Here is a 26395-nt window from a genome sequence, read left to right on the forward strand (position 1 = left end):
TGCTCAAGAATTTGATGCTCCCATTGTCTTCAGTTGGAGTTGTGGATATACAGCACTTCTGAAAGTCGGCCTTAATAAAAGCTACTTGTTATAACAGAATAAGACGTTGAGGCTCCCTTAGATCTTGCATAGGGTAAATGGCCCCACACTGTCATCTGGCCTGCTTACCAGGCACATACCAAAAGGAGAGCCCATAGCGATTGGGGGGAAGGTTTGGGGTTTTCTGTGACGCTATGCTGACAAATACCATTGGAGTTTAACAACTTTGAACTCTTCTCTTTTATTGATCACTTTCAGCTTTACAGATTAACTTTTTTTTGAAGAGCCCCCTCAATTGAAGAGGCTAATGTTAAAGCTTCATAAGTGCAAATACAGTTAAAAGACAAAGTCCTTGCCTTGCAGCACATATAAACTAACTTAAACACATACACTATACCACATAACAGTTCAAAAGGAATGGTTTGCAAATATTGCCAGAGAATATCTTTGCAAGACTTCATGAGTGTGCGCCATCGCTGTTTCAGTATCTTGACTACGTGAACTTTGCAGTGGCACTACAACACTGTATGTGTTGGGTACATCGCAAACTTCAAACTTTCAACGGTGGGTGGTGGTAAACTTTTCCTTAAAACATGACTGTTTTTACTAAAGAAAGTACTAAATTCATTTATGTTCTGTGTATTAGTGAGCCATGCACTGAGGGATTAGCATTCTGAGTTAGCTGTGACAACTAACCAAGAGTATTCCTCATTATGTCTTAAATAAAAACTGAAAAGCAGCAACTACTACATCGATTTTTAAAAAGTTAGGAAAAGTTAAAAATATAATACTGGTAATATAAGTGCCCCTAAAGAGGTTCTTGGTTCAGGTAAACTTACTTTGGCAATATTTTGTGCAGTGTTACTTTGGTATGGTTATATAAATAACCAATTAATACTAAAAACCTTAGTGTTCTCCTTTGGAGTACATGTGATTTTGATTGATATGTGTACACTGGACACACAATTGGAGGCAATCTGGACATTACAATGTCAAAATTGGAGAACTTGACATGATTTTGCTTCCAGGAACCAGCAGAGGGCATTATAGTTCTATACATGGTGACTCTCTTCAAATTGTCGGTTACTCCACTGCATGTAATAGCAGAAATGAAATTGCAGCTCCATTGCAACAGTATGAAGGAAGAGATGTGAAAAATGTAAAAGGCTTTTTTTGGCTGAATCAAATGGCAGGAGAGGGGAATTATCTTTCAAAATTCTAGATTTTAATTGCTTATTTGTTATATACTTCAACGTTGCTGTTTTAAAACAAATTAAAATATATAATTTTAAAGAACAGAGTCATAATTTTTTCTTAGAACTGTTCATAATCCACCAAAGCTCTAAAGTGAAATTTTGTTTCCTTTATAGATCTTCTGCACATTTGCATTTTGCTTTTATGTTGGCTTATATGGTGGCTCTGGAGTACCGGCCTGCCAGAACTGATACGTTTGGATCTCTTGAAAAAGCATTTGATTTTTAACCCGACTCTTTCCTCCTTCCCCAGTCAGGATGAGGGAGAGGAAGTTCTACTTTTTCACCCAACTTTCCTGATCAGCAGGTCACATAAGTATTCATAGTTTGTCCAGAATAGAGCTATAAAGTGGGCACTCATACTGTCCTTTTACTCTTTATGCTGTCTTCACTGGTCATTGCCACCTTTGTGGAAAAAATAACTTAGTGATAATAATAATGAAACAAGCCATCAGGCATCCGTTCTTTGGAATGTCATGTCTGGAAGTTAAACTCCTAATCTGATGTGGTTTAAAAGTACAGTTCAGAAGCTCAGTCTGAAGAGATGTATGGAAATCTTAAGGCATCGTGAAGTCTGCAGCCAAGGGGCTCCATATCTTCTTATTTTTGCAGCCTGTCACGTGGTGACTTGTTGAATTAGGCACCCTTTGTAATCTCCCAGTCTTCATTTTGGTGTTTATCCCCCCCCCCTTTGTTTCATTAGTCATGACTACTCGTTCCAATAACATCCACAGTGTACCAGCCACTGTACTGTTACAGAAGAAGGGTACAGTCCCTACCCTGAACAGCTTATAGGTGAATACGAGTAAAGTGGTCAGTGATTACTGGCCATTTATTACTACAGCATTTATTCTATAAAGCTTTTTTAAAAAGATGATGTTCAATTTCCCCCTCATCCCTGCCATTGTTTGCAAACTTCATAGAGGAAATTTCTATTTTTATTCACTTGTGCTTTTTAATCTCTCTCCATTGCTCCTCTGCCCAATCCCTCACCAGAGGGCTACATATTTGCTATGGTAATGTGCGTCCATTGATAGCTTTTAGGAACAAACACATAGTCTTGCAACTGAGACACTTGAGTTGGCGAGCTGCAGCCATGGCCTGTGCTATACTAAGGATTCCCACAGACTGGATCCAGAGGGGAAGCTGGATTTCAAGTGTTACCCCTCCACCCTCCACTTTACCTATAGGAATATGTTTGCAATGGGTTATTATAGAGGATTCTAGCCACACAGCTTTCCTGATTCCCAATACTCTTTTCCTCTGCTGTATGCTTCACTCTCCCAGACCATTGTCTATTCACCCTGACCACCCCAACCAACTCGCCGGTTAGGAAATTCCTTAGGCTGTTAGAGAGGAAAGAGCACTGTGGGTTAGAAAATGAAGGTTCCAAGGATTTAATCTGAAGGGCAGATTTTCAGTAATTAAAGATTATTTAATTGCTGTCATTTATTTCCTTGTCAGGCATAGATTTCTATAGTCGAGTGACAATCCTTTTTATGTTCCAGCTGTGGTAACAAACAGTGATGAATCACACCTTCTGACTCCAGGAAAGATGAGCCAGCGCCAGGGGAAAGAAGCACATCTCACTCCAACCAAAGATCTACTCCAGCCGACGCTCAGTCCAGGAACTGTCCACAGCCATGGTAAGAGACCTCTACTTCTATTACTGAAGGGCTTAAAATATTCCAAACTTGGCAGTTGTTACCTATTCCAACCCAAGCATCAAATATTAGTTCAGTTCTTGACAAAATATTGCTTTCAAAAATGAGGTTTCAGAAAGGGAAACTTGTCTAAGTACCCTGTGTGTAAAAGCTTCCAATATAATTAACTTAAATTATTCTGTTAGCCAAAGCAGATTGTATGCAATTCTTCGTACCACTAAAGTAAAAGTTGTTAATTGCACAACAGAAGAGGATTAAAGAATAGCTCTTGACACTGTTTTACATAAAGTACACATTTTGAATTGTGGAGAAATATTCTGTATTGTGACAGTGAATAAAGGTGACCGCATCTAATCTTGTAACTGCTATTTATGTCACATCTAAGCATTTTATGCAAGAATGTTTATACGATACATTTGTAAAAGTGCTTCAAGAAAATGTAACTTGATGCAGAAAGGTTTATTCATCATCAATTATACTAAGTGGCATCGCAGAATGTAGGATTATTGAAAAATCTAGTATATGGATGTGGTTATTTTTATCTGCGTGATAAGATATTTACACTTGTTACTTAATACACAACATGAGAAACATATCCCTTACTGGGATGTCCTATGCAAGCTCAAATGATGGATTTAATCTTATTTTCCAGCAGATGGAAACATGAAACATCCCAAACACTTCAACTAAACCACACTGTTTTAGGTAAAATATAAAACAGATTTATTAACTACAGAAAGATGGATTTTAAGTGATTATAAGTGGTAGGCATAAGAGTTCAGAGCTAGTTACCAAAGAAAATAAAAGATAAGAACACAATCTAAATCTTAAACCTTATTGCACTAGGCAGTATTTAGATCAAGCAGTTTTCTCACCCCACTGGATGTTGCAATGCTTAATACACAGGCCTATCTTAAGCATGGAACAGTCTCTTCAGTTGAAGTTTTTGTCTTCTCAGTGTTCTTGTTGCTTCCAGCATAGGTGGGGGAGAAGAAAGGCGAAAGCATGCTGTCACTGTTCCCTGTTTTATATCCTTAGTCCATTTTCCTAGAAGACACTTGCCCAGACATGTGCTGGTAGACTTTGCTGAGTCACTGGGTTAGGCAGTCCCCCTGGAGTCGTCTTGTGCAACTGAGTCATGGGGTCGAGCAGTTCCCATTGTGTGGTGCTTACACAATTGTCATTGAATTGTAAATCCCCTGATTACAATTCCCCTGCTGATTGATGGTTGTAGAACACCCTCCTGGGTGGGGGCGTCCTTTCTATGCCACTAGCAAATTTACAACGTATTTTAGTAACAACTATACAGAAAAATGTCATAACTGGATGCACACTAACAATATACATATTTGGATGGAACAATGGGGTTCAGCAGATCATGACCTTTCATATGATACATGGCATGCTTTGTATAAAATATCACAACCATACATGAATGATGAATATGGAGGTTACAGGGTGCCATTTTGAGGTACAGTGTGTCACACATACCTGCCCACAGACAGGTTTCAGGCAATGAATGCTATCATATCTCACTTCGTGAATGACCCACATGTACCAGTCAAGACATGTCTCTTCTGGGCCACATAGCTTTGTGCCTATGTTTCCCCTTTCCGTGAGACTTCATCTTTACTGCCTCCAGACATGGCTCCATTCCTTGTACTCACCGAACCATCACTCTTTGGACCTTAGGCTAAAGAAATGGGTGCTACTGTCCCTACTACGGTGGATGGACAACATGTTCCCATCTCCCCCTGGCTCATGGACTGCTGGGGGTTCCCCTTCTTCCCTCCTTTCCAAGCAAAATTATCATCACTGATGCTTCCCTAATAGGCTAGGAAACCCATATGGACAACCGCACAGCACAAGACACGTGGACCCTTCTCGAGTCCAGGATGCACATCAACATCCTGGAACTTGAAGCAGTGCAAAGGTTGTGCAAATCATTTCCCCCACTCTTTCAGTCTCATCATATCCTCATCATGTCAGCCAACACCACCACAGTTTTCTATATCAACAAACAAGGGGGAGCGAGAACCCTCGCTCTCTGCACAGAAATGGTGAAGCTCTGGAACTGGTGCATCATGCATCAAATTGCCCTATATGCAACTTACCTCTGGGAACACAGAACGTGCTCGCGGACTTGCTCAGCAGACACATTGCAAGTGACCACAAATGGGAGCTTCACAATACGGTGCTATGCAATATCTTCAAACAATGAGGAATCCCTGCCAAGGGCCTATTTACTTTTCAGACCAACAGCAGATGCACCACGTACTGCTCCAGAGAAGGCATCGGCTGTCACTCCCAGGGTGATGCTCTTCTACTCTTGTGGTCAGACCAATTCAATTATGTATTTCTTCCACTGCCACTCCTACCTCAATTTCTCCTCAAAATCCAATGAGACAGGGTGACTGTCATCCTCAGGGCCCAAACAGTTCTGGTTCCCCAATCTACTTCGCATGTCTTCTCGTCCCCTGATCCCATCCTGAACTTTCCTGATCTCCTCACCCAACTTGGTGGCAGAATCAGACACCCTAATCCACATCTGTTCCTTCCCAGGGTGTGGTAATTCGATGGGCATCTACTCTAGAACGAGCATGCTCCTCGGCTGTACAAGACGTTCTCTCTAATAGCAGGAAGGACTCCACTAGACAATGCTACTGGGCGAAGTGGAGGTGCTTTTCCTCTTGGGCCCAACTTAAAGGAGCTCCACCAGAAGAGGTGGAAATCCCCCTGATTCTGGACTACATTCTATCCCTGAAGTCATCGGGTCTCGCCCTCAGCACGTTTGACTGTCCACTTGGCTGCAATTAGCATATTCTATCCACCGGTGCAGAGATTTTTTTGTTTTTACACACCTTAGATTTTGGAAGAGCCTACTCAGAACCTTCCCTCTCCACCAAATGGTCGCATCTCAATGGGACTTGAATTTGGTATTTTCAGTTTTAATGACCCACCCCCCCCCCCGGCCCGCTTGAGTCACTGGCAATCTCCTCCTTGTCCCTCCTTTCCATTAAAGTTCATTTCCTGGTAGCTATCACTGCAGCGAGGAGAGTCAGTGAACTCTGTGCTATGATGGCAGACCTGCCATTCACAATATTCCACAAGGAGAAAATTTCCTTATGTCTACACCCTAAATTTCTGCCACGGTGATAGCCCAGGTTAACTAAGCTATTCACTTTTACCTGTTTTCTTTCCAAAACCACATGGTTCCACACAAGAATGTTGGCTCCATTCCCTCAATGTCAGGCATGTGCTGACCTTCCTGCAGAGAATGAAACCTATCAGAAATTCCCCTCGAATATTCATTGCAATAGCTGAGAGACTATGGGGACAGGCCATCTCCACTCAGAGACTCTCTTCAGGTGGATTTCTGACTGCATCAAACTCTGCTACCAGCTGTTGGGCCTACCTCCCCTGCAGGGATATAGGCTTGCTCCTCTAGAGCGCAAGCTACCACCATGGCCTCCCGCCAGGGCGTTTCTCTTATAGACATAAGTAAAGCAGCCATGTGGAGTTGGGTGCACAGCTTCACAACACTTTATACCCCGGTGCAAGACTTGGCAGTGGATGCTTCATTTGCTTCAGCTGGTAATGAAAGATAATAGAAAGGCAGAGCTGCTCAATGCCTGCTTTGCTTCAGTCGTCTCACAAAAAATAACATGTGACCAGATGATTAGGAAAGTGACCATAGACAATAAAGGGGAAAGGATGCAGATCAGGTTAAGTAAAGAAGGCGTAAAAGATCTTCTGACCAGTTTAAATGAATTCAAATCCATGGGGCCAGATGCTGTTCACCAGAGGAAGAAATCTCAGAGCCACTAGCAATAATATTTACAAACTCACGGATGACGAGAGGTGCTGGAAGACTGGAGAAGGGCTAACACATGCCCATCTTTAAAAAGGAGAGAGAGGAAGAGCTGGGAAATTATAGACCAGTCAGCCTGACTTTGAAACCTGGGAAGTTACTAGAGCAATGTATAAAACATTCAATTTGTGAATACTTGGAGGAAGAAGGGGTGATCACTAGCAGCCAGCATGGATTTACCAAGAACAAATCATGCCAAACCAGTTTGATTTCCTTTTTTGACAGGGTAACTGATTTGGTGGATTGGGGGAATGTGGTGGACACAATATACCTGGACTTCAGCAAGGCTTTTGACGCAGTCCCACATGACATTCTGATAAATAAGATGGAAAAATGTAGGGTTGACAGAACTATCAATAAGTGGATCCATAATTTGTTATATAACTGTAAATAAAGGGTAACTATTAATGGAATGATGTCAGATTGGAGGGAGGTCTCAAGTGGGGTTTCCCAGGAATCTGTTCTGGGTTAGGTGTTGTTTAACATCTTCATTAATGACCTAGATGGAGGTATAGAGAGCAGACTGATCAAATTTTCAGATGAGACAAAGCTAGTGGTGCTTGCCAGTACTTTGGAGGATAGAACTAAAATTCAGAGGGATCTTGATAAATTGGAGAATTGAGCTATAGACAACAAAATGAAATTCAACAAAGACAAATGTAAGGTGCAACATTTAGGGAAGAAAAACCAAATGCACAAATACAGAATAGGGGAAAACTGGATTAGCAGCAGCACTGCTGAGAAGGATCTGGGAGTTGTGGTGGATCACAGCCTCAACGTGAATCAGCAATGCGATGCTGTTGCAAAAAAAGCAAATGCTATTTTAGGTTGCATTAACAGAGGCACAGCATAAAAGTCATGGGAGGTGATAGTACCACTACTTGGCACTGGTTAGGCGTCAGTTGGTTGGACTCACTGTTGGACTCAGCAGTACTGTGTCCAGTTTTGGTCATCAGTGTATAGAAAGGATGTAGCGAAACTGGAAAGGGTCTAGAGGCAAACAACGAAGATGATCAAAGGGATGGAATGCAAGCCATACGAACAAAGGCTGAAGGAACTGGGTATATTTAGTTTGGAAAGAGGAGATTAAGTGGGGCAAATATGATAGTGGTCTTCAAATACTTGAAAGGCTGCCATAAAAAACATGGAGAAAAGTTCTTCTCTCTTGCCACAGAGGGGAGGGCAAGAGGCAATGGGTTCAAACTACTGGATAGCAGATTTAGATTAAATCTTAGGAAAAAGAAGAGGAGGACAATGGAACAGACTGCCTTACAAGGTTGTGGAAACTTCTTCACTGGAGGTTTACAAAAGGAGGCTGGATAGACATCTGTCTTGGATGGTTTAGACACAACAAATCCTGCATTTTGACAGGGGGTTAGATTAGATGATTATTGCAGTCCCTTTTTACCCTATGATTCTGTTTTGCATGGTGGTCCTCCGCACGACCCTTCCATCATCATTCTCGCATCCTCCACCAACTTTAGGTACTGCTTGTCAATCTCCATCAGTAGAATACAATAGGGACCATCACTTGAAGAAGAAAAGGAGGTTACTTACCTGTAACTGGAGGTTCTTCGAGATGTATGGTCCCTATCTGTATTCCATTTCCCACCCTCTTTCCCCTCTGCTGTGGATCTCTCAGATTTGTGATGAAGAAGGAACTGGAGATGTGTTTGGTCTATCCTGCCCTTTATCACCTTAGATAGAAGCATGAGGCAAGTCAGGATGCATGCGCGGACCAACAGACACTACTTTCCAATTCTCTGACTCCGGTTGTGTGGTGTGCATGTGTAACTCTCTGTGGAATACAGATAGAGACCATACATCTCAAAAAATCTCCAGTTGCTGGTAAGTAACCTCGTCCTTTGAGACACTAAATGAAGGTGTCAGGGAATTACCCAGTTTCTGTATAATAGGCCTGTGATGATTTACAGTTGTGTGGAACAAATAAAATATGCATTGTGTGTGTTCAATGTGGAAGTCATCAATATGTGAGACTTGTTTATTTCTTCCCCCCCCCTCCTAGTCCCCAAAATGACTTGAAGCAAATAGCAGAATTTTTGAATAAAGTAATGCAAATTTAAGTAATTCCTTTCCAACGAATGATGACTATGATACTTCAGTATATTAAATGTATCTCAGGAGCCTTCTGTACCATTCCATCTATTATGATTTAGAAGAAATTAACAATCTCTGAGAATTTCCTCTCTCTGGTGGATGGAAATCCTGACATCCATTCTGCAAGCATTAAACCCACGGGAATTCTTACAGTTGTATGCAATACTGATTCTTCTGGAGGGTGAATTTTAAGATTCTCCCTGCTTGCCAAAAGTGTGTGTTTGATTTGTTAAATTCCTTCCTTTCTCCAAAGAATAATGACACCTTCCACTTGGGCAGTGTTGACCTCCATTGTGGAACTTCACTGGGACTGTCAAGTAGTCAGTTGAGTTTCACCCTAAATTTTACAGGAAATATATGACAGTTTCTTTTGGGGTAGGTGCTGTAAGTTGTCATCTTCTCATAGTTCTATTTACAAGAATGGGTACTGCTGTAGGCATTCTGCTATCTGCAATGGCAAAGTATATTAGAGAAGTCTAATTTCTTACTTGTCAAGTTTCTTTAAGTCCTCCTCTCACAGACAGCCATTTTTTTCCCCTTGGACTCCCAGGATCTTTCTGCAGTAGATCTGTTGCAAATCTAAATGTGACCGGGTCAGTTTAACAAACCTTCCTGAGCATACTATGGCCCTTTAGTCTGAATTTTTGTTGACCTTCTGGGCATGCTTCAAAGGACAGGTGTTCAGGTTCTTGGAGAAGGTAGATGGGGCAGAAAGAAATTTGTGTAGATGGCTGGCTGAGTTCCTATCAAATTGATCATTTAATGCTGTTGAAATTTTAATTATGTTGTTAATGGTGTGTTAGGATGGCTGTGGTCTTGGATAGGCATTTCTTGACTTATTTAAATAAAAATATTCTGCTCTTAGTTTGCTGTATTTTCATCAGTTAATTTTGAGCTTTCATTGTGTTTTTGTTTTCCGTTTTGACTACGGGGTGGAAAAAAGTCAATATATTTGGGAAGAATTCAGATGAGACACTTAAGAATTCATCCCAAAATACCACTGACTTACTACTTTGTTCTGTTTAGTGTTTTCCCAGATTTATTTTACTATGGTCTTCTGCACTACTGACTGCTAATTATGGTATATTTTCTAAAAGCTGCTAACATTTCATTGCAACAGGTACATAACTTCCTGACTCATGCTGTAGTCTATACTTCCTCTAGGAACAGTCTTGCTGTAAAATTTGTCTAACTTTAATATTAATAAACCTTCTAAAACAAGTTTGTGGTGATTCTTTCCTATGAATACTTTGCTGATCAAGAATAAGATATAGCAATGCAGTACCTGTATACTTAGTTTCCTAATACTTTTTTTATATAAATCCCCTAATGTAACCATTATGTCTGATGATATAGATGTGGTCAAGCATTCATTGAGTTCTTTACTGGCTCTACTTTTGCTCACCAAAATAATTGAGACTAGTCTGTAAATTTAAACCAAAAAAAAAAGGAAGCTGGGTAAATATTTATAAAAGCAATAGGCTAGATCATACTACAGTAATCATGTCATGATACTCTGTTGTCCCTCCTGTTGTCTCATCTTGTGCTTATATAAGTTTTTGAGACAGGGACACACTTTATTTTGCAATGTAGGCCTAATACAATGGGGTCTCAGTCCATTGTTGGTGGATTTTTTCTGCGACAATACAAACAAGTTACTTTAGTGTCTGTCTTCATGCAAATGAACTGACCAATATGGGTGGTTAATTGAGCCAGTTTTATTATTTCTGTAAAGGTGTGAATTAAGTGCTTTTGGAAGTTGGTGTATTGGCATCCCTGGTGACTTAAGTCCTTTTATACTTGCTTAGAGACTAGGTAGAGTATAAGGAGGCTGCATGCTGTCCTCATAATATGCTTCAATCCTAGCATAGTTGGACTTTTGAGTGGTAGTGCAGTCTCCAGGCTCAGTCAGTTCTTGGCCAATCTGCTATCAACAAGCATGGCAGTTGTGGTGCTCTTCATGATGTGAATGTTATAATGATATGTAATGAATGTTCAAGTGATAACATTGGCTGAACAAACCACCACCAATTAATTTTATAGCAGTATGCAAAAATTCTACTTATTCACCTGCACAGAGCAATATCTAGAAGTAGAAGTAAAATAGCCGGGTTGACTATTCTGTCCAGAAAGTGACTTTCACTCAAGTAGGAGTATCCATTTCATGAAAGCAACTACAGGATTTAGTGCTTTCCAACCACCAAGAAATAATTAATGGAAAATGTAAAAACTAATAAATGATTACTTCCTGATCCAATCCTTTTACCCCCCAAACTAAAAGCCCCAGTGGTTTGTAACATGAATTTTCATAAATGTTGGAACAGCTTGTTCTGCTAGTTAGTGTAATTTAATACAGAATCACAACAACTCTGGATACCATCTGTGTACTAATTAAACTGATTTGTAAGTTTTAACTCCTGTGAGCTGTGCCCAAGGGTATTATTTTTATTATTTAATACTAACAGTTCAGTGCCACCAAGGGATACTGTGTGTGTGTATATAATGATTTCTAAATTCACTCAGTTCAGAGGTATTTAACTTGACAGTGTCTCCTTTAAAACTGTACCCCAAGATTCATTTAAATAAAAGGCTCACAAAAACAGACTAACCAAATTTCCCATCATTTTTAAAAGAAAAAATCCTATGGAAAGTATCTAGTCAAACAGTTCTTATCGCTATTTGCCATCATTATTGCACTTAACTATTTATCAAATGAACTTAATTTTCTCAGTAACCAGAAGAGAAACTGAATGCTTTTTCTTTTAAGATGAGAATGCAGAAATCAAATGTGAAATAAATTGTGAAATGTAATTTAGATTTTAATTTACTTTTGCCGTTGCGTATATTTGTAACATAAATGAAAAATTAGGGTGGGATTTTCCAAAGCCCCTAACTGGTTTAGGAGTGCAGGTCCCACTGAAAGTCACCCAAGGTGCTCTGAAAATCCAATCCTTGGCTATTTTTTAAAATATGGGTACATAACTTGACACACTGCTTTTTAAATAATATCTAGAGTGTACAAATACATAAGTAATGGGCACAAAATAGCTTCAGGTTAAATGTAAAATATTTGCCGGTAAAAGTACAATAAATTCCTTGTTTTCAGTCCATGGAGCATACTGCTAGAACATTATAAACCTCTGTACCCAGAAATTTTTTCTGTACAAGATTTGTGTAATTTTTTTAGATGGCTGTGCCAGCTGTAATGTTAATATTTCCATGAATTTGCAATATGAAGTAATGATTCATGTATTTAGAATAGTTTGGATTTCAAAAATGAATATTTCATATAGAAATATTCATCTAATCAAGTACAAATGTTAGCAATATATTGTAATTGCAGTGAAATTGACCCTGAAGAGGATGAGATTCTTCGATTGTACTACAAATACATCTGTTTTCCAAAAATAGCATTGCTTCCAGATGTTTGCATTAGCTGTGACTTACCTGAACTGAAATCTTTATGCATGAGATTGTATAACATCAGGCCTGAAATGTACAGTAGAAAGTAGTAAAATATGGCTAGGTACATTATTCCTATAAACAAAACACTTTTAGAATTGCATAGCAACTTCTTTACAGTCATCTGTTGGAGGTTCAGTATTTTCTAGGCCACCTGACCAGTGGCAAGCTAAATAAATTCAGTAAATTGTCTGCCTTACCAAATGTTGTCGTTTCTAATTATAAGTGTCTTGTCAGTGTGATGCAGGTTTTTACAACTAAAAAAGTGTATAGGGTGGTTGAAATTTTGTTTGAGGCCTGGTTTTTTGAAGTAAGCTTAGGAATACTTTGGCTAACACCTATTCTAGTACCATAAAAGTAAGTTTGTTGGTCATGTAGCTTTTGCAGAAATGAGAGGCTGAACTAAAGTAAGATATGCAAATATTCTATTTCCTATGCATTTTGACCTGCTGTTTTTCAGGCCTTGGGTGGAATGCAAATATAAACTTTTTAAAAGAAATCAAGCTTTTTAAATATCCTGGCCTTAGCTCTAGTATAGGGGTGGGCAAACTTTTTGGCCAATGGCCACATCGGGGTTGCGCAACTGTATGGAGGGCTGGGTAGGGAAGGCTGTGCCTCCCCAAACAGCCTGGCCCCTACCCCCATCCACCCCCTCCCACTTCCCGCCCCCTCATAACCCCTGACCCATCCAACCCCCCCCGCTCCTTGACCCCTGACCACTCCCTCCCAAGACCCCCTGCCCCAACTGCCCCCCGGGAACCCTATCCAACCCCTCACCCGCTCCCTGTCCCCTGACCACGACCCCTATCCACACCCCTGCCCCCTAACAGGCCCCCAGGACTCCCACACCTATCCAACCCCCCCCCATTCCTTGTCCCCTGACTGCCCTGACCCTTATCCACATCCCCTGACTGCCCCCAAACTCCGCCCCATCCAACCCCCCCTCTCCCTGCCCCATTACCATGCCAGAGCCAGCCATGCCACCGCACTGCCCGACAGCAGTAGTGGGCCAGAGCACTGCCCCCATGGCAGCATCACGGCAAGGGAGGGGGAACAGCAGGGGCAGGGCTAGGGGCTAGCCTCCCCGGCTGGAAGCCCAAGAGCCAGGCAGGACGGTCCCGCAGGCCATAGCTTGCCTACCTCTGCTCTAGTACCTCTGACATCATGTAATGTTATATCATAGCACTAGAAATAAATCTGCCCTCATTTGTTCTGGATTTAGTTTCAAGTCCTGGTTTACATCTCTCAGGAAAGAGTAAGGGTAGAAGGGAACCAGTGACTCTGTGAATCACTGGCAAGAAAACAGAAAATACTGTCAATGGAAGTGGTCATGATATTATTGTGCTAGCTCTTGCCACTCCGAAAACATCAACTTGTTTGTCGTAAAGTACGTCTTGAGATACAGCCCACAGTAACTGAACATACCTTCGTATATTTGAAGTTGGGATGGTAGCTTAATATCAGGTTTTGTGATGACTTCTTGTTTTAAATAACTCTGATGTATTGCTATTTTCTCTTGACAGTTCCTTACATGAGAGTTGTTTTAAGTTAACGGAGAAACTGTTTTTTGTAAGAATGATTGTAGGATTGTTCCTACTCCCAACAAGAATAGATGAGTTAAGTGAGTCTGCCAAGTTTAGTAACCTCTAGCTTTTACTTGCACAGAATTGTACAGAATTATAGTAGTGCTTACGGGCACTTTTTTATTAATTGGAACTTTTACCTTAGTTACTGCAAACAATGTTAAGTGAAAGCTTTAGATGAAGCTCACACCCACTTGAACACTCGGAGTACAGCATGTGTTATGCTTCAGCATCCTCTAGTGCAGTGGTTTTTAACCTTTTTTCATTTGTGGACCCCTAACAAATTTGAATGGAGGTGTGGACCCCTTTGAAAAAATTTAGTCTGTGGACCCCAGGTTGAAAACTACTGTTCTAGTGGTTGATTTAAGAAAATTAATGTTGGTGTCAGTTAGCCTTCGTGAAACTTGACTATCCTCTATTCCTTTAAGTGCTTTTCTTTAAATTGTCTATCAACCTCATTTGGGAAAAATGTCAAACAAAGCACAGTATTCTCTGTGTAACCTAACTGTGCCTTTATACAGAAGGGATTGTCACCTCCAATTACTATGTGATCCTTTTGTATATGTAACCTGAAATCATACTTGTCATTTCCTCTGCCATATCTTTGTAAGGTTATATCTATCATCCCTAAATCTTTTTTTCCATTATTACTATTGGAGTACTTTCCATTCCATTCCAATATTACTTTTCCGCATTAGCACAGGGTGGAGGTTACACTTGTAAAAAGCCTTGCTTAAATTTAGCTAAAACTTCTAAATAAATGAACAGACTAAACAAGAAAAAAATCCAAGTATTCCCTGGCTGGCAGTAAGTCATCACTAGACAGACAGGAGTCTTTCAAAGGGGGAAAGAAAAGAATGAACATGTGTAGAGGCTCCAAAGATCTGTAAAGCTGGGAAAAAAAGTTTGGTTTTTGAAGGAGGAAGGGAAAAGTCTAAGACGCTAGTGAAACAGTGACTTCTCCAGTTTTAGCTGTTGAAAATTAATTTGGTACTTAATGCTGCTTCCACATTGTGATTGGGACTGTAGGCCAGACTTTTAAAGGTATTTAGAATCCCAAAAATGCAAATAGAAGCCTAATGGGATTTTCAGAAGCACCTAGGTGCCTAACTCTAACTTCCCTTGATTTTAGTGGACGTTTAAGCACCCATTGTGCTTCTGGGAATCCCATTATGCTCCTGTATTTAGGAGCCCAGTGTACTTTAACAACATGCTTCTGACCAAGGAAGAGCAGGTATCCACCCTGCCCTGCATATCCTTGTACAGTAGGTCAGGTGTCTAGCCTGACACTGTTAGGAAGTGTGAGTGCATATGTATGTAAAAAAAAAAACAAAAACCAAACCCTTGGTTCTGCCTTGTTCTGCTAAATTATACATCTGAGTCACCTGATGACACTTGTTTATTGTGGACTGGTTGGCAATCATAAGATGCATCACACGTGTTAGAATAGCAATGCTTATAATGTAGAAGCGGTTGTCCTGGGAAGTTTGAGTGATCAAGTTTAGGTCTGTTAGAGGTAGAGGAAACCAGCTTCTGTTTCTGGTTACTGTCGCTAAATGTAGGTTATTTGGTAGTTTGCTTAAATAAGTAATAGAAAGAGGCTAATCATATAGCTGCCTTGGCTGAGGTACACAATTAATACAATTTAAAAAAAATTGTTTATATAATTTCATTTGTATGATACACTTGATACAAAACAGGCCATTAGCAGGTAACAGAGAACAAAAGATCAGTGAAAAAGTGTGCACATTTGTGGCTTCTTTTGTGCTTTGAGCTCATGGGACTTTGCATTATTACAGTCACGGGTCTGTTTAGTATTTTGTTGTTTTGTATTCATAGGCAGATGGATTCAGAATTTGGCCTATCAAGTGATAGTCTTCCTGATAAAAGACTTGGAGGGAATTTTACACTATTTTTTTTGCTATAAATTTTTTTATTTTTGTAGGTCCTATAGTGCATTGCTTACAGCCATGACGACTTAGTATAGCAACATATGTTGCTAAGGACTACTAAAACCTCTGCCACAAAGGAATATGAAACATGAGAACATGAAACAATGGGTTTATCATACACACTGTAAGGAGATGTTCTCTGTGTGTGTATATAAATCTCTGCTCTGTTTTTTCCACCAAATGCATCCGATGAAGTGAGCTGTAGCTCACGAAAGCTTATGCTCTAATAAATTTGTTAGTCTCTAAGGTGCCACAAGTACTCCTTTTCTTTTTGCGAATACAGACTAACACGGCTGCTACTCTGAAACCTAAAGTTGTGTACATTATTCGTTATACAAATCATCTTTTTCAAATTGGACTCTTGTAAATCATGTTAATTATTCTTCCAAAATTCAGAAGCGTCCTCAGAAATTGAGCTTCCAAAATTGTTAGACTTTCGAATTACAAATATGTTCCCAGGCTGTCTTAATGATCAAAGGTTACCTGTACTTGCAATAACTGAAATACAAAGAAAACTCTGACTTGTAATAGATACTGAAAATTGTTTAAGATACTTTGAAAATTTTTTTTGCTACTAGTATTCAGATAAGATTTATCTGTGTTAAATTTATAACTTGATGTATAAAAAGTGTTCACCCTACTGTCCAGTTTTTATACATAAGTGATAAAATGTATCTCATGGGTTTAACTTTCTAGGACTATCTGCTTTTTGTTGAGTGACAGGAGAATGGTCTTTGCCTTAAAGTGTGCATATGACAACTCCATGTAGAAGCACTTGTGAAAAGAATGGCACACTAAATAAAGTCGGTAATGCTAGGTTATCCAGGGATTTGAAGAACAGGAAGGTAGTTTGCACATGTGACTGGGGGAATGCCTTCCATGTCTGAGGGGTAGCAGGGAGAGTGTGCAAACGTGTTTGTTTGGCAACAGAATCACTGGGTTATGATGGCTGCCATTATTGGTGGAGGAGAGTAGACAACTTGATAGCCTATGATGGATGGGGTGGGAGTAGTCTGTGAAGGACCTTAACACACATACTATTTTTCTTCACTTTTATGTAGTAGAGAAGGGGGAACCACAGGTGGGACAGTACTAGATAGGTGATATGGCTAAAGTGATGAGCCAGGAAACGTGTCATTGTAGTAATGCTTTGAATGGATGCAAGTGGGGCAAGATTGCGTTGGTCATAAAGATGGAGAGTAAAGTTGCAGTAAGCCAACATGCTAGATGGGGGCCTGGATGAGAGATTTGTCTGTGTGGACAGAGGAAAAAAAGGCCAGGTTGCTAGAAGTGTTGTGAAGGAAGAAATAGCAAGATTTAAATATGGCCAGGATGTGAGATCCTAAAGAAAAGGCTGAGAAAAGGCTAGATGAAAACATCTAGCTTACAGGCCTGACAGGAAGCATGTTGGGGGTTGTCCACTGTGTATGGAAAAAGGAGGAAGCAGGACAGTTTTGAGGGGAGGGGTATACGTAAAGCTTAAGAACTCTGACTGGCCAGGTTCAGTTTAAACTGAAGCTTGAAGGAAATCACAAATCAATGCCCAAAAGATGGGCCAGAATTTTAATCAGGACGGAAGGAGATGTAGATTTGTGAGAGTCACCAGCACAAAGAGAATAGATACATATCATAAGACAAAGCATAGACAGAGTGAGAAAGGGATGGGAGACAAAGAACTGAGCCCTGAGCCAGTCCAACAGGAAGTTGGAAAGCGTATAAGCAGGCTCCTCCAATACAAAGACCAAAGGATCAATTTGAGAGAAAGAGAAGAACCAGGAAAGAATGGAAGCATAAGAGCCAACAAATGACAATATTTTAAGATGACAGTCCTAGTTGTTGGTTCCAAAGGCAACCAATGGGTTGAGAGGGATGAGGATGGAGTACTGGTTCTGAGTTTTGGCCAGGAAGAGGTCATTATTTTAGTGGTGTGTAGGAGGTGGAAATTTCATTGGAGAGGATTTATGCTAATTGGAAGAGAACAACTCCAGGCAGTAGTTGTAGACTGTGCACTCAATGCACTTAGAGGAATGGGAGGTAATAAGTATTACTGACTCTTATAGGTATTGAAAGTGAGGCAGAGATTGGACCAGACTCTGCCTCCTTTGTTAATGAAGAGCAGTCACTTACTATACAAATGATCCCATTAATTTCACTGGTATAGTTTATGGAGTCGTACACTGATAAGGGGAGAGTCAGGTAAAGCCAGATTGTGCCTCAGAACCTTAGTGAATTAGCAATATCAGGATTAGATTGTGGGAGCAACAAGCTCATTCTTGTTGACCACTTTTTTTACCACTTTTGACTCAAAGTTGGAAGAGCATTTGTCTTTTTCTATTGCTGTCTCAAAGTCCTTATCTCCTACTACCTCATCTCCATTTAATATGTTCGAGAAGTAATAAAATATCTCTAAATTGCCATTTGCATCAATGGCTTTATATAAATAATAAATGCTGTAGACAGGTGTAAAGCATCATTTGTAAATTTACATATACAAATAAATTGACAGTGCTGTGACAGTGCTTTGCAATAGATTAAACACAGAGGAAAAACTCCTTCAGAGTTTGTATTGAACTTGGAACAAAGCTAGTCTTACCCCTGCTCAAAACAGTGGCACCTCCTAGACTGTCATTGTAAGACATGATCTAAGAGATGTCTAAATCACACATCTCATGAGAGGAGCCAATGATTGCTGGACTGACCACTGCCTGGTGAAGTCAGTCATGTCCATCAGGATTGCATTGAAACATAGAAAGTAATCCAAATCACACAGATGGCAATACAACATCCAAAGACTTAAATCCTCAGTGCACCAAGAGAACTTCCAAACACTCTTTAGTGAAAAACTGACCATATGCACATATGACAACACAAGTGTTGAAGACTGGGAAGCCCTAAAACATACCACCCATGAGGCTTGTGAGGAATCCATTGGCCTTGCTACCCGCTGCCATCAGGACTGGTTTGACGACAACAACAACATTAAGATTACAGCCCTTTTGAACCAGAAGAGAAAAGCTTTCTGCGACTGCTACACCAACCACTAGCCAGTCAGAAGCAGAGCTCTTTCTATCAGCTCAAAGCTAGTTCAAAGGAGGATTTGAGAAATCAACAACAAATGGTGCAAGGACAAAGCAAAAGAAATCCAAACATGCAGTGACAGACATGATATGTGAAGCTTTTTTTGTGAGACAAAGGCTCTGTATGGACCAAGGTCATGTGGCCTCACATCTCTGAGCCCTGAAGATGGTAGTACCCTTCTTAACGATAACGAATCCATCAAAGAGTGCTGGAAGGAACGCTACCAAAAGCTTCGAGAATCAACTGTGACTGACGACACCATCGACTCCATCCCTCTGCACCCAATCTGGGAAACTCTTGCTAACCCACTGACACCTGAAGAGGTCTGCAAAGCAATTAAACAAATGAAAAACAATAAAGCACCAGGTCCTGATGGCATACTACCTGAAGTACTGAAAGTGGGGGGAGAAACAGTGACTAACAAGCTTCATTTGCTGCTCCTCAAAATCTGGTGTATTGAAGAAATCCCTTCTGACTTAAGTAATGCTAACTTCATGACCATTTTCAAAAAGAAAGACAGGGTCAACTATGGAGGCACTGCTCTCCTCTCCATCTCTGGGAAGATGCTTGCTAGAATCTGACTGAATTGCCTTATCCCTCTTGCAGAGGAGGTAATTCCAGCATCCCAGTGTGGCTTCAGATTATCACGAGGCACAACTGACATGATTTTCACAGCTGGGCAGATCCAGGAAAAATGTCAAGAACAATACCAGGAGCTGTATATGCCTTTTATCGATCTGACTTTTATCTTTGACTCTGTCAGCCATGAGGCTCCGTAGAAATCATTTCAGAGTTTGGCTGCCTAAGCAAATTTATCACCACAACCAGATGACTGCCTCCATCCTGGCCAGTGGCTCTACCTCTGAGCCCTTTGTCATCCGAACTGGGGTAAAGCAAGGCTGTGTACTGGCACCCACCCTTTTCTCCATTTTCTTAGCAGCTGTGAAAACATTAACCCAAGACCGTCTGCCACAGGGCATTGGCATCCAATATTGGACTGACTGCAACCTCTTCAACCTTTCTCGTCTCTGTGCCAAAACTAAAATAATATCAGCAACAGTAACTGAACTCCAGTACGTAATGATTGAGTGCTGTAGTTGCACTCTCAAAGGAGGATATACAAACAGCCCTTAATTGCTTCTCTGACGCTTACAAAAGCCTAGGGCTAACTCTGAACATCAGCAAAACAAAGTTCTCCACCAGCCAGTCCCCAGTCAATCATCAGACCCAGCAAGGAAGATCTACATTGATAAAGAAGAACTGGAAAATGTAGAATGCTTTACCTATGTTGGCCGCTCTCTCACAGAGGGCAGACATAGATGTTGAGATTCAGCACAGAATCCGCTGCACCAGCCTTGGCTTTGGCAGACTGTCTCGCCAGGTGTTCAACAATCACAACATCAGAACACATACTAGTCTTAGTTTATAAAGTGGTGGTAATCCCAGCTCTCCCCTACTGCTGTGAGACTTGGGTGACTTACAGAAAACACATGAAAAACCTGGAGGAAAAATCATCTTCAGAAGATCCTCAAATGTCAGTGTCCTCACAGAGGCCAACATCTTCAGTGCTGAGGCCCTGATTATCCAGTACCAGCTGAGGTGGAGCGGGCACAGTGTGATCATGCCTGATGTACGCTTACCAAAATAACTGCTGTACTCCCAACTTTCCAAAGGAGAAAGGAAATGGGGAGGCCAAAAGAAACGCTTTAAAGACATCCTCAAGATAAACATCAAGAGATGTGGCATTGACATTTTACACTGGGAAACAGCAGCCCAGCATAGGGATAGCTGGCGAAGACTTGTCAGAGAGGCATGCCACTTTTGAGGAAAATCGCATTGTACTGGTAGCAAAAAAGCACCAGAAAAGAAAGTAAAGACAACTGTCATGCAGCAATCGTGGCCCAACCCTCTCTTCCAACACCACCGGCATCATGTGCCAACGAGCCTGTGGCTCAAGGAGTGGACTTCTTGGTCACCAAAGGACCCATGAAAAATAAAAGCTGTGAAAGATCATCCTCAACCTCGAGGGATCGCCAATAATGATGATGAGTAAATATTAGGGCTGTTAAGTGATGAAAAAAAATTATGATTAATCGCGTGATTAATTGCACTGTTAAAAAGATAATACCATTTATTTAAATATTTTGGATGTTTTCTACATTTTCATAATGTTGATTTCAATTACAACATAGTATACAAAGTGTACAGTGCTCACTTTATATTTATTTGTGATTACAAGTATTTGCACTGTAAAAAAACCAAAAGAAATAGTATTTTTCAGTTCACCTATAACAGTACTGTAGACCAGTCCTTGCTTACAGACAGCCCCCCAATCTGAAGCAAATACTCACCAGCAACCACACACCACACAACAGAACCACTAACCCAGGAACCTATCCTTGCAACAAAGCCCGTTGCCAACTCTGTCCACATATCTATTCAGGGGATACCATCATAGGGCCTAATCACATCAGCCACACTATCAGAGGCTCGTTCACCTGCGCATCTACCAATGTGATATATGCCATCATGTGCCAGCAATGCCCCTCTGCCATGTACATTGGCCAAACTGGACAGTCTCTACGTAAAAGAATGAATGGACACAAATCACACGTCAAGAATTATAACATTCAAAAATCACTTGGAGAACACTTCAATCTCTCTGGTCACTCGATCACAGACCTAAGAGTGGCTATACTTCAACAAAAAAGCTTCAAAAACAGACTCCAACGAGAGACTGCTGAATTGGAATTAATTTGCAAACTGGATACAATTAACTTAGGCTTGAATAGAGACTGGGAATGGATGAGTCATTACACAAAGTAAAACTATTTCCCCATGGTATTTCTCCCCCCCACCCCACCCCCCACTGTTCCTCTGATATTCTTGTTAACTGCTGGAATTAGCTTACCTGCTTGTCACCATGGAAGGTTTTCCTCCTTTCCCCCCCCTGCTGTTGGTGATGGCTTATCTTAAGTGATCGCTCTCCTTACAGTGTGTATGATAAACCCATTGTTTCATGTTCTCTGTGTGTGTGTGTATATAAATCTCCCCTCTGTTTTTTCCACCAAATGCATCCGATGAAGTGAGCTGTAGCTCACGAAAGCTTATGCTCTAATTAATTTGTTAGTCTCTAAGGTGCCACAAGTACTCCTTTTCTTTTTGCGAGTACTGTAGTGCAATCTCTTTCTCACGGAAGTTGAACTTACAAATGTAGAATTATGTACAAAAAACTGCATTCAAAAATAAAACAATGTAAAATTTTAGAGCCTGCAAGTCCACTCAGTCCTACTTCTTGTTCAGCCAATCGCTCAGGTAAACAAACTTGTTTGTATTTGGAGGAGGTAATGCTGTCCACTTCTTGTTTACGTCACCTGAAAGTGAGAACAGGTGTTCTCATGGCTGCTGTAGGGGGCATGCAAGATATTTACGTGCCAGATGTGCCAAGGATTTGTATGTCCCTTCATGCTTCAACCACCATTCCAGGGGACATGTGTCCATGCTGATGACAAGTTCTGCTCGATAACCATCCAAAGCAGTGTGGACTGACGCATGTTCATTGTCATCATCTGAGTCAGATGTCACCAGCAGAAGCTTGATTTTCTTTTTTTGATGGTTTGGGTTCTGTAGTTTCCGCATCAGAGTGTTGCTCTTTTAAGACTTCTGAAAACAGGCTCCATGCCTTGTCCCTTTCAGACTTTGGAAGGCACTTCAGATTCTTAAACCTTGGGTCGAGTGCTGTAGCTATCTTTAGAAATCTGACATTGGTACCTTCTTTGTGTTTTGTCAAGTCTGCAGTGAAAGTGTTCTTAAAATGAACAACATGTGCTGGGTCATCATCCAAGAAATATATGGCAGAATGCGGGTAAAACAGAGCGGGGGACATACAATTCTCCCCCAAGGAGTTCAGTCACAAATTTAATTAACGCATTATTTTTTTTTAATGAGTGTCATCAGCATGAAAGCATATCCTTTGGAATGGTGGCCGAAGAATGAAGGGACGTACAAGTGTTTAGCATGTCTGGCACGTAAATACTTTGCAATGCCAGCTACGCTTTCTGGTGACATTGTAAATAAGAAGTGGGCAGCATTATCTCCCATAAATGTAAACAAACTTGTTTGTCTTAGTGATTGGCTGTACAAGAAGTAGGACTGAGTGGACTTGTAAGCTCTGAAATTTCACATTGTTTTGTTTTTGAGGGTAGTTATGCAACAAAAAAAATTACATTTGTAAGTTGCGCTTTCACGACAGAGATTGCATGACACTACTTGTATGAGGTCAATTTAAAAATACTATTTTATCATTCTTACAGTGCAAATATTTGTAATCAAAAATAATATACACTTTGATTTCAGTTACAACACAGACTACAATATATTTGAAAATGTAGAAAACATCCAAAATATTTAATAAATTTCAACTGGTATTCTACTGTTTAACAGTGCAATTAAATCTGTGATTAATTTTTTTTGAGTTAATCATATGAGTTAACTGCGATTTAATAGACAGCCCTTGTAAATATACTAGTGCTTTCTCCAGTCTAGTGTTAAATGCCAGATGATGGGACTCCCACCACTTCCAGGGCTAGATTCTCTAGGCCAGGGGTCAGCAACCTTTCAGAAGTGGTGTGCTGAGTCTTCATTTATTCACTTTAATTTAAGGTTTCATGTGCCAGTAATACATTTTAATGTTTTTAGAAGGTCTCTCTCTATAAGTCCATATATTATATAACTAAACTATTGTTGTATGTAAAGTAAACAAGGTTTTCAAAATGTTTAAGAAGCCTACTGCCACTCAGCCCGCTGCTGGTCTGGGGTTCTGTCCGCCGGCTCCTGCCAGCCAGGGTTCCGGCTGCTGGCCCCGCTCAGCCCGCTGCTGGTCTGGGATCCTGGCCCTGTCCACATAGAGTGGATACCTACCTTCTTCCTGGTTCTAGCCCATTCTCTTCCTCTCTGTCTGCACTGAGCTGAGGGTGGGAGTGCACTGAACACAGGGCTGGGGGTGAAGGAGCAGGCTGGGGGTTGGGGTGTAGGGTCTGGACAGGAGCTAGTATGAGGGAGGGGACTCAGGGTTGGGGCAGAAGGTTTGGGTGTGGAGTGCTTACCTGGGCAGCTCCCATTTGGTGCAAGGGGTGCAGGTAGGAGTGTGTGGGGGGGGGTGCAGGAGCTCCCGTTTGGTGCTCACGGGGCGGGTGAGAATGTGGGGCAGCGGCAGCGGGCTGGGTATTTATGGGGGTTCTGGAGTCAGGGCAGGGGGCTGGGGGTGTGTGAGGAGTGTGCAGGAGTGAGGCATGGTGGGGGCTAGGTATATGTGGGGGGTGCTGGAGTAAAGGCTGGGGTCATGGGGGGGTGCAGTGGTCAGGGAAGAGGGCATGTGAGGGAGTCAGGGCATGGGGGGCTGGGTATGTGTGGGGGGTGTTGGAGTCAGGGCTGGGGTTGTGGGGAGGATGCAGGGGTCAGGGCAGGAGGCTGGGGTGTGTGGGGGGTGCAGGGATCAGGGCAGAGGTCTGGGTGTGTGTATGGGGGTGCAGGGGTCAGGGCTGGGGTCATGGGGGGTGCAGGGATCAGGGCAGAGGGCTGGAGGTGTGGGCTGGGATTGTGGGGGTGCTCACGGCACGGGGCTGGGGGGGATATGCCCTGATTCCACCCTCCTTCCCCACGGCCCCATCCCCATCCCCATCCCCATCCCCATCTCTTCTCTGCCTCCTCCCCGGAGCAGCGAGAGCACTCGGGTCCGCTTCTCCCAGTCCCTCGCAAGGGCCTCAGCTGGTCAGCAGCGGGGAGGAGGGGCGGGCAGGCACGCAGCACTGTGGGGGGAGGGGGGAGCTTGCCTGCCCTGCAGCAGCCGCTGCCGGCAGGACCAAGCTTCTTCACCCCGCCCCCGCACGGGGCAGCGGGCGGATGGAGAAGAGCTGGCAGGATTTTTAATGCCACCCCTGCTGCTGCCTGCCGGGGTCCCGGCCTGGGTTCGGCAGCAGGCGCTGAGCGGGGCCGGCGGCTGGGACCCGGTAGGCAGCCATTAAAAATCGGCTGGCGTGCCGTGTTTGGCACGTGTGCCATAGGTTGCCGACCCCTACTCTAGGCTAAGATAATTTGTCAGTAAGCTCTTGCTGATACTCAGCCTTCGTTTTCCTTATTCATTCCGTTATCCTCCTTGTTATAACCCTTTGCATCTCCAGAAAAATTCCTCCAACTGTGGCTTTTAGGCTCTCCTTCTGAAAGGTTGTCTCGAGTATGTGTGATTTATATAATTTATGCATTTCTTTTTTTTGTTTTTGTTTACCAAAGCCCTTGCTGGATTCTTGGGCAGAGAAATGGGCGGGGGGGTTGGTAAATGGTTTAAAAAGAAAACACACTTGACAGACTTAAGAGTGGCTATCCTTCAACAAAAAAGCTTCAAAAACAGACTCCAACGAGAGACTGCTGAATTGGAATTAATTTGCAAACTGGATACAATTAACTTAGGCTTGAATAGAGACTGGGAATGGATGAGTCATTACACAAAGTAAAACTATTTCCCCATGTTATTTCTCCCCCCCACCCCCCACTGTTCCTCTGATATTCTTGTTAACTGCTGGAATTAGCCTACCTTGCTTGTCACCATGAAAGGTTTTCCTCCTTTTCCCCCCCCCTGCTGCTGGTGATGGCTTATCTTAAGTGATCACTCTCCTTACAGTGTGTATGATAAACCCATTGTTTCATGTTCTCTGTGTGTGTATATAAATCTCCCCTCTGTTTTTTCCACCAAATGCATCCGATGAAGTGAGCTGTAGCTCACGAAAGCTTATGCTCTAATAAATTTGTTAGTCTCTAAGGTGCCACAAGTACTCCTTTTCTTTTTGCGAATACAGACTAACACGGCTGCTACTCTGAAACTTGACAGACTGTTATTCCTCAGTCTACAAGTTGCTTAGTTATATGAGGGATTTCTGGGATGTTCTCTTGTAGGTGAATCAAGGCTAGCCAGAATGTTATCTGATTATGCCTTTTAAGAATGTATTTTTTAAAAAAAGTGATAAGATTAGAGAACCAATTAATTAGCAAATGGTGTCAATAGTATAATATATAACCTATCTCAAAGGAAGGTAATGCACCCCTTCTGTTTGGCTAATCTCTTAGGCAAACTGGTTTTCATAACAAAACAAAGAACTGAGTTTGTCCTGTGTTCCCTGAAGAGATACTGAGAAGACTGATTTCAGAGTAGCAGCCGTGTTAGTCTGTATTCGCAAAAAGAAAAGGAGTACTTGTGGCACCTTAGAGACTAACAAATTTAAATTTGTTTTAATAACAAATTTAAATTTGTTAGTCTCTAAGGTGCCACAAGTACTCCTTTTCTTTTTGAGAAGACTGAATTTGCTTAGAGACTAAATCGCTA

At 41.6% G+C, this 26395-nt stretch overlaps 1 protein-coding gene across 6 annotated transcripts in view; it reads left to right on the forward strand.

Annotated features, from left to right (window-relative positions):
- The window catches only part of OSBPL8 (oxysterol binding protein like 8), a 151113-nt gene that overhangs the window by 23348 nt on the left and 101370 nt on the right, over positions 1–26395 (forward strand). For 5 of the 6 annotated variants that reach the window (XM_038419056.2, XM_043493035.1, XM_038419083.2 and 2 more), the window contains one exon: positions 2801–2938. In XM_038419056.2, coding sequence (XP_038274984.1) covers positions 2801–2938 — 138 coding nt within the window. Of the gene's footprint in view, positions 1–2800; positions 2939–26395 lie in introns of those variants that run through there. The other variant, XM_043493046.1, reaches the window with a different exon arrangement.

Source organism: Dermochelys coriacea, chromosome 1, assembly GCF_009764565.3.
Source record: "Dermochelys coriacea isolate rDerCor1 chromosome 1, rDerCor1.pri.v4, whole genome shotgun sequence".
NCBI classification, from domain to species: Eukaryota; Metazoa; Chordata; order Testudines; family Dermochelyidae; genus Dermochelys; species Dermochelys coriacea.